Source organism: Rhinopithecus bieti, unplaced genomic scaffold (genome assembly GCF_001698545.2).
Source record: "Rhinopithecus bieti isolate Rb0 unplaced genomic scaffold, ASM169854v2 scaffold_7888, whole genome shotgun sequence".
NCBI classification, from domain to species: Eukaryota; Metazoa; Chordata; class Mammalia; order Primates; family Cercopithecidae; genus Rhinopithecus; species Rhinopithecus bieti.
Window position 1 is genome coordinate 1,668,762 of NW_016805944.1, and position 9,199 is coordinate 1,677,960.

General features: G+C 48.9%; 1 protein-coding gene across 1 annotated transcript in view; it reads left to right on the top strand.

Moving 5' to 3' along the window:
- The window catches only part of PPP1R13L (protein phosphatase 1 regulatory subunit 13 like), a 13,366-nt gene extending 10,713 nt beyond the window's left edge, over positions 1-2,653 (top strand). Inside the window, 1 exon segment of the mRNA XM_017874365.1 lies at positions 2,063-2,653. Within this exon segment, the coding sequence (XP_017729854.1) occupies positions 2,063-2,101 (39 nt within the window). The 3' untranslated portion in view covers positions 2,102-2,653.
- Positions 2,654-9,199: the final 6,546 nt, after the last annotated feature.

A 9,199-nucleotide genomic window follows, 5' to 3' on the forward strand; every position in this document is an offset into this window, starting at 1 on the left:
CAGAATCATTTGCTGCTCTGATTCTAGCCTACATTTAAGGTTACTTCCTGGGCATCTGCACAAGGGTCAGTCACTCTGTGGGGCTGGGGAGATGATCATGAGGACAATATCCAGGTCCAGAGGGACTCCAGCAGGGGGCGCTCTTGCACCCAGTGGACCAGCATGGCTCTGCACGCCCTGTTTAGACAAGAGCAGAGCAGCAGGAGCAGAGGGGTAGGGGCATCTCACTGTCCTCAGGAGCTCACCCTCATCTCCAGGGACCCTGACGCAGAAGCTGAGCAGGCTCCAGGATGAGTGTGGGGCTCAACAGGCTGAGAAGAAAACCCTTCCACACCTGCACTAGATCCCAGCCTGGGGGCGACCTAGAACTCATCCTAGGGGTGTGTTCATTAAAACATCCATTGGGCCTAACATGTCTACCCCAGGACCGAACTCTGGGATAAGGACAAACGAGGAAGTCGCTTGCCAGTCGCTGCCCTGGCAGTAAACACCCATGGCCAGGGTTCCTCTTCCATCTGCGGGAAGACCCCGAGTGTGATACTGATGATGTTAAACCATCTCCAAAGTACGTGGAAACTGAGGTGTTGCCGATTCCACAGAAGAGTTGCGAGGATGACCTGAACTCTAGGGTCAGTCCCCACTCCATTGCCGACCCCACCCTCTGCAGGATCTCATGTCTCTCCCATCTCCCCTGCTACTCGGGAGCGCTGTCACTGCCCTGGCCAAGAACTGGGGGGCTACGTCTAGTTGAAACACATTTCCGGCCCAGAAATGTGATTATGTTATACATAATATCATATATATTATATATTTGTATTATATGTAATATCATATATATTGTATATCTATATTATATAGTATATATACATTATATAGCATATGATATATACTATATTATAAATATACAGCATATATAATGTTATATACTATATTATATATAAATATATATTTATATATATAACAGGTGGAGAGGAAGCTTTTATTACACTGTACTGGGCAGAATGAGGAAAAATCCATTAGCAAAATTATAGTATAACTGAGGAAAATTGTCTATTAGGATTAGGGGAGAAGACAAGGAAGATTTCGTTACATTCCTGAGAGGGGAGATTTATTTATTTGTGTGTGTGTGTGTGTGTGTGTGTGTTTTGTTTTTTGAGACACAACCTGGGCCCTGTCACCCAGGCTGGAGTGCAGTGGCGTGATCTCGGCTCACTGCAACCTCCGCCTCCAGGATTCAAGTGATTCTCCTGCCTCAGCCTCCTGAGTAGCTAGGATTACAGGCATGCACCACCACGCCCAGCTAATTTTTTGTATTTTTAGTAGAGACGGGTTTTCTCCGTGTTGCCCAGGCTTGTCTTGAACTCCTGAGCTCAGGTCATCCACCCACTTCAGCTTCCCAAAGTGCTGGGATTACAGGCGTGAGCCACCGCGCCCGGCCCTGAGAGGGGAGTCTTTTTGTTTTTTTGTTGTTTTTTTTTAAGACAGAGTCTCGGTCTGTCGCCCAGGCTGGAGTGCAGTGGCCGGATCTCAGCTCACTGCAAGTTCCACCTCCCGGGTTTACGCCATTCTCCTGCCTCAGCCTCCCTAGTAGCTGGGACTACAGGCGCCCGCCACCTCGCCTGGCTAGTTTTTTTTGTGTTTTTTTAGTAGAGACGGGGTTTCACTGTGTTAGCCAGGATGGTCTCGATTTCCTGACCTCGTGATCCGCCTGTCTCAGCCTCCCAAAGCGCTGGGATTACAGGCTTGAGCTACCGCTCCTGGCTGAGACTTTTTTAAATATGGAAGTGGGACCCAAAAAGACAGCCAAGGTGTTAGAGAGAGGTGGGCTTCTCCTTGTGGCAGTTAGGAGAGACTGGAAATATTCCATTTTATCAATGGAGGCTCTGATTGGAAGCTTCCCTCTGGTTCTTGGAGGTGACACAGAACTTGGATTCTGGAGCAGTTTGGGAAGTGCTGAGAGGTTCCCTTAGGAAGGGGTGGGAGGATGGAGACAGGCAGCGAATTTGCGTGTGGGATGAGGAGGTGGGAGCTCCTGATGTCTGAAGATCCTGTCTCTCCCCAGCTCTTCCCCAGGGTGAAGCCTCAAAGGAGTAAAGTCTAGCAGGATAGAAGGAGGTTTCTGAGGCCGACAGAAACAAGCAATCCGCCTTCCCTGCAGACCACCCCCTGTGTTTTGCTGCCTTTATCTGCACCCCTCACCCTGCTGGTGGTGGTCCTCGCCACCGGTTCTCTGTTCTCCCGGACGTTCAGGGGAGAAGGAGGACCCCAGCCTTAAGTTTAGGAATCTGCCTTAGCCTTGGGAGGTCCGGGAGGGGCTGGAAATCACTGGGGAGAGGAAACCACTTCCTTTTGCCAAATCAGATCCCGTCCAAAGTGCCTCCCATGCCTACTGCCACCATCACATCCCCCAGCAAGCCACCCACCTGCCCAGCAGAGCCTGGGATGGGCGACCACACCACTGGATATTTCCGGAGGTCACCACTGACTCCATCTCTCCCAGCAGTCTTGGGGTCTGGGTGGGAAACATTGGTCTCTACCAGGATCCCTGCCCCTCCTCTCCCCAATTAAGTGCCTTCACACAGCACTGGTTTAATGTTTATAAACAAAATAGGGAAACTTTACTTATAAATAAAAGTAGTTTGCACAGAAATTGGCTTTCTTTTCTTTTGGTTCTGTTTTGACTCAATACGTGCTCATCATTGTGGTTAGGATTTTTGGCAAAGCAATATGAAAGTAGCCCTTTCTTCTTCTTCTTCTTCTAATTCTTCTTTTTTTTTTTTAATCTTGCTCTGTCGCCCAGGCTGGGGTACAATAGCGCAATCTCAGCTCACTGCAACCTCTGCCTCCTGAGTTCAAGCAATTCTCCTGCCTCAGCCTCCCGAGTAGCTGGGATTACGGGCATCCGCCACTACACCTGGCTAATTTTTGTATTTTTAGTAGAGACAGAGTCTCACCATGTTGGCCAGGCTGGTCTCAAACTCTTGACCTCAGGTGATCCACACACCTCGGCCTTCAAAAGTGCTGGGATTATAGGCCATTAGCCACTGTGCCCAGCCTGAAAGTAGCCCTTTCTAAGGGATTCTTTTCACACAAGTCCAATCCTTTGTTTTATGTTTGGATTCTTTTGTGTCCTTTAGTTTCAAATATATGCCTGATAATTATATCACCTGAAGTTTGGAGGCAGCTAATCCTACAGTTTGTTGTGTCTGCTGGTTCTCACTCATGGTGGGATGTTTCCTTGTGTGTTGAAATTGTAGGTTGAGGCCGGGCGCGGTGGCTCAAGCCTGTAATCCCAGCACTTTGGGAGGCCGAGACGGGCGGATCACGAGGTCAGGAGATCGAGACCATCCTGGCTAACACAGTGAAACCCCGTCTCTACTAAAACACAAAACTAGCCGGGCGAGGTGGCGGGAGCCTGTAGTCCCAGCTACTCGGGAGGCTGAGGCGGGAGAATGGCGCAAACCCGGGAGGCGGGGTTTGCAGTGAGCTGAGATCCGGCCACTGCACTCCAGTCCGGGCGACAGAGCGAGACTCTGCCTCAAAAAAAAAAAAAAAAAAAGAAAGAAATTGTAGGTTGAGAGGCCAGGCACGGTGGCTCACGCCTGTAATCTCAGCACTTTGAGAGGTCAAGGCGGGTGGATTGCTGGAGGCCAGGAGTTTGAAACCAGCCTGGCCAACATGATGAAACCTCATCTCTACTAAAAAACACAAAAATTAGCCTGGTGGGCACCTGTAGTCCCAGCTGCTTGGGAGGCTGAGGCAGGAGAATTGCTTAAACCCAGGAGGCGGAAGTTGCGGTGAGCTGAGATCGCACCATTGTACTCCAGCCTGGGCAACAAGAGCAAAACTCCCTCTCAAACATACAAACAACCAACCAAAAATCTCTGCCAGCTTGGACAACATAGGGAGACCCTGTCTCTATCAACAATAAAAAAATTAAGCTGGGTGCATGGCTCAGGTCTGTAATCCCAGCACTTTGGGAGGCTGAGGCAGATGGATCACCCGAGGTCAGGAATTCGAGACCAGCCTGACCAATATGGTGAAACCCCATCTCTACTAAAAATACAAAAATTAGCCCGGCGTGGTGGTGTGCACCTGTAATCCCAGCTACATGGGAGGCTGAGAAAGGAGAATCACTTGAACCTGGGAGGTGGAGGTTGCAGTAAACCGAGATCACGCTACTGCACTCCAGCCTGGGCGACAGAGCAAGACTCTGTCTAAAAAAAAATTCCCGGGTGTGGTGGCTCACGCCTGTAATCCCAGCACTTTGGGAGGCCGAGGCGGGCGGATCACCTGAGGTCAGGAGTTTGAGACCAGCCTGACCAATGTGATGAAACCCCGTCTCTACTAAAAATACAAAAATTACCTGGGAGCGATGCCATGTGCCTGTAATCCCAGCTACTCAGGAAGCTGAGACAGGAGAATCGCTTGAACCCAGGAGGCAGAGGTTGCAGTGAGCCGAGATAGCACCATTGCACTCCAGCCCAGGCAACAAGAGTGAAACTCTGTCACAAAAATATAATAAATAAATAAATAAATAAATATTTAAACAAAATTAGCTGGGAGTGGTGAGGTACACCTAAGGTCCCAGCTCCTCAGGAAGCCAAGGTGGAAGGATCTCTTGAGCTCAGGAGGTAGAAGCTGTAGTGAGCTATGATCACGCCACTGCATTCCAGCCTGGGCCACAGAATAGACTTTGTCTCAAAATAATTTTAAAAAATGAAAAATAAATAAAGGCCAGGCGCCATAGCTCATGCCTGTAATCCCAGCACTTTGGGAGGCCGAGGCGGGTGGATCACAAGGTCAGGAGATCGAGACCATCCTGGCCAACATGGTGAAACCCCGTCTCTACTAAAAATACAAAAAATCAGCCAGGCGTGGTGGCGGGCGCCTGTATTCCCAGTTACTCGGGAGGCTGAGGCAGGAGAATGGCATGAACCTAGGAGACGGAGCTTGCAGTGAGCTGAGATCGCGCCACTGCACTCCAGCCTGGGCTACAGAGCGAGACTCCGTCTCAAAAAAAAAAAAAAAAAAAAGATGGTGAAACCCGTCTCTACTACTAAAAATACAAAAAATTAGCCGGGCGTGGTGACGGTCGTCTGTAATCTCAGCTACTCCGGAAGCCGAGGCAGGACAATTGCTTGAACCCGGGAGGCGGAGGTTGCAGTGAGCTATTGTGCCGCTGCACTCCAGCCTGGGTGACAGAGTGAGACTCCGTCTCAAAAAAAAGAAAAAGAAAAAGAAATAAAACCAAACCTCTGCACTCTGTGATTCACCATGAGAGAGATAAAATGATTCAAATAAAATATATTGCTGTGATGACTGGTTCCAAATTGCTAACATTGTTTATGACCAATTTTTGGTTTGTCAAATCCATAATCCTGTGAATGTGACCTTATATGGTAAAGGGAGGTTGCAAGTGTGCTCACCTTAAGGATCTGAAAATGGGAGGATAATCCTAGAGTATAGGAGTAAGTCCTAAACCTGGTCTCCAATGTTCTTTCTTTTTTTTTTTTGAGATGGAGTCTTGCATTGTCACCCAGGCTGGAGTGCAATGGCTTGATCTTGGCTCACTGCAACCTCCACCTCCCACGTTCAAGTGATTCTCCTGCCTCAGCCTCCCAAGTAGCTGAGATTATAGGCGCCTGCCACCATGCCTGGCTACTTTTTTGTATTTTTAGTAGAGACAGCGTTTCACTGTGTTGGCCAGCCTGGTCTTGAACTCCTGACCTCGTGATCCACCTGCCTTGGCCTCCCAAAGTGCTGGAATTACAGGCATGAGCCACCGTGCCTGGCTCCAATGTTCTTATAAAAGGAAGCTTGGATAGGAAGACAGAGATGGGCCATGTGACGCGCCATGCGACGCTCAAGCCAGAGGCTAGCTGCCAGCTTTGAAGGTTAGGGAAGGGGTTCCGAGCCAAGGAATGCAAGGAATGCAAAGAATTCAGCTCTAGAAACTGAAAAAGACGAGGAAATGACTCTCCCGTGGTGCCTTCCAGGAGAACATAGTGCAACCTAGCAGGATGGGACCTCCTACTCCCCCCAAACCCCGCTTTAGGTATTTTTCCTCTAGTGATCACCGTTTTTTTTTTTTTGAGAGGAGTCTCACTCATGGCTCACTGCTGCCTCAACTTCTCGGGCTTTAATGATCCTCCTTCTTCAGCCTCCCAAGTAGCTGGGACTACAGGCACCATATCACACTAATTTTTTATTTATTTATTTTATTTTCTGTAGAGACAGGGTCTCACTGTGTTGCCCAGGCTGGCCTTGAACTCCTGGGCTCAAGTGATCCTCCTGCCTTGGCCTCCCAAAGTGCTGGGAATATAGACATGAGCCACTGCACCCAACCAGCATTGGGTTGATATTCTCTTAATTCTCCAACTTTTTTCTCCCATTAAGGGACATAGTACTGTTTATTAGATGGGTAATATCACAGGTAATTCGACATGGACCATGGAGTTCATTCAAATGGTGTATCTTGACAATTTTAGTATTGGCTGATGTAGCATGAAAATCTAGGACAGTATTTCCTTGGTATTTAATTCTTGTTCTGCTTAGTTTAGCAGTTTTATAAACCAGCCTAGGCCGGGCGCAGTGGCTCACGCTTGTAATCCCAGCACTTTGGGAGGCCAAGGCAGGTGGATCACCTGAGGTCAGGAGTTTGAGACCAGCCTGGCCAACATGGTGAAACCTCGTCTCTACTAAAAATACAAATAAAAAAAAAATTAGCCAAGCATGGTGGTGGGCACCTGTAATCCCAGCTACTGGGGAGGCTGAGGCACGAGAATTGCTTGAAACCGGGAAGCAGAGGTTGTGGTGAGCCAAGATCGTGCCACTGCAATCCAGCTTGGGCAACAACAGTGAAAATCCTCTCAAAAAAAATAATAATAAAATAAAATAAAATAAAATATAAACCAGTCAGTTTCTTCATTAGAGTTCTGGGAATTCTTACCCAGTCCAAACAATATGATGCTAAAGTTATCAGAAACCTATATTCAGGCTGAGTACAGTGGCTCACATTGGTAATCCCAGCACTTTGGGAGGCCAAGGGGGGCAGATTCCTTAAGCTCAGGAGTTCAAGATCAGCCTGGGCAACGTGGCGGAACCCCATCTCTACTAAAAATACAAAAAATTAGCTGGTCATGCTGGTGTGCACCTACAGTCCCAGCTACTCAGGAGACTGAGGTGGGAGGATCACTTAAGCCTGGGAAGTTGAGGCTGCACTGAGCTGTGATCTTACCACTGCACTCCAGCTGGAGCAATAGAAGTGAGACCCTGTCTCAAAATAATAATAATAATAATAAATTAAAAAAAAAAAGAGAGAGAGAGAGAGAAAAGAAACCTTTATGCCACAGTGCTTGTCAGGGTCCTTTCCATCCTTTTTTCTTTCTTGCTTGCTTGCTTGCTTTTTGAGACGGAGTCTGTTGCCCAGGCTGGAGAGTAATGGCGCGATCTTGGCTAACTGCAACCTCTACCTCCCAGGTTCAAGCCACTCTCCTGCCTCAGCCTCCCAAGTAGCTGGGACTACAGACATGTGCCACCACGCACGGCTAATTTTTGTATTTTTAGTAGAGATGGGGTTTCACCATGTTGGCCAGGCTGGTCTCAATCTTCAAGTGATCCACCCACCTCGGCCTCACAAAGTGCTGGGATTATAGGCATGAGCCATCACTCCTGCCATGGAGCTGACTTTTTTTTTTTTTCCGAGACAGAGTTTCACTTTTGTTGCCCAGGCTGGAGTGCAATCGCGCAATCTCGTCTCATGGTTAACCTCTGCCTCCCGGATTCAAGCGATTCTCCTGCTTCAGCCTCCTGAGTAGTTGGGATTACAGGCACGTGACACCACACGTGGCTAATTTTTGCATTTTTAATAGAGACGAGGTTTCACTATGTTGGTCAGGCTGGTCTCGAACTCCCGACCTCAGGTGATCCACCTGCTCCAGCCTCCCAAAGTGCTGGGATTACAGGCATGAGTCCCCACATCCAGCCAGGAGTTGACTTTCTAAACAAAATAAATAAGTAAAATATTCAGTATGTCACATGGTTAAATGAGCTCTGAAGAACAATAAAGCAGGGAAGGGGGAGATATAATGTGTGTGTGTGCATGCACGTGTGTGCATGTGTGTGTGTGTCTAGGAGGCAGATTTAATTTGGAGGTCAGGAAGCCTTCATTTGGGTGACTTTTTTTTTTTTTTTGAGATGAGGTCTTGCTCTGTCACCCAGGCTGGAGTACAGTGGCACAATCTTGGCTCACTGCAGCCTCTGCCTCCCAGGTTCCAGTGATTCTCCTGCCTCAGCCTCCCCGGTAGCTGGGATTACTGGTATGTGCTGCCACACCTTGCCAATTTTTCTATTTTTAGTAGAGACGGGACTTCATCATCTTGGCCATGCTGCTCTCGGAATCCTGACCTTGGGTGATCTGCCTGCTTTGGATTACAGGTGTGACCCACTGTGCCGGGCCGAGAAGGTGACAACTGAGCAAACTGCTGAGGGAGGCGAGTATATCAGCCACCTGGTTCTCAGGGGAAATAGCGTTCCAGGCACACAAAATAGCTGGTGCAAAGGCGCTGAGGTGGAATGTGCTTGTTGTGTTTTAGAGACAGCAAGGAGGCCAGCATGGCTGAAACAAAATGAGCTGGGGGAGAGGGAGGAGGAGATTAGAGCAGTAAGGTGGGTTGGTATCGGGGTGATGAGCGGTAAGCTAGTTAGAGAAGACTCTGTAGGTGACAGTAAAGATTTTGGATCTGGGCCGATGCAGTGGCTCACGCCTGTAAATCCCAGCATGTTGGGAGGCTGAGGCAGCAGGATGGCTTGAGCCCAAGACCAGCCTGGGCAACATAGCGAGACCCTGTAACAAATTATATTTTCTTCCTGTAGGAGATAGAAAAGTAACAAAAAAATATATCGGCCAGGCGCCGGGCGCGGTGGCTCAAGCCTGTAATCCCAGCACTTTGGGAGGCCGAGATGGGCGGATCACAAGGTCAGGAGATCGAGACCATCCTGGCTAACATGGTGAAACCCCGTCTCTACTAAAAATTACAAAAACTAGCCAGGCGAGGTGGCGGGCGCCTGTAGTCCCAGCTACTCGGGAGGCTGAGGCAGGAGAATGGCGTGAGCCCGGGAGGCGGAGCTTGCAGTGAGCCAGGATCCGGCCACTACACTCCAGCCTGGGCGACAGAGCGAGACTCCATCTCAAAAA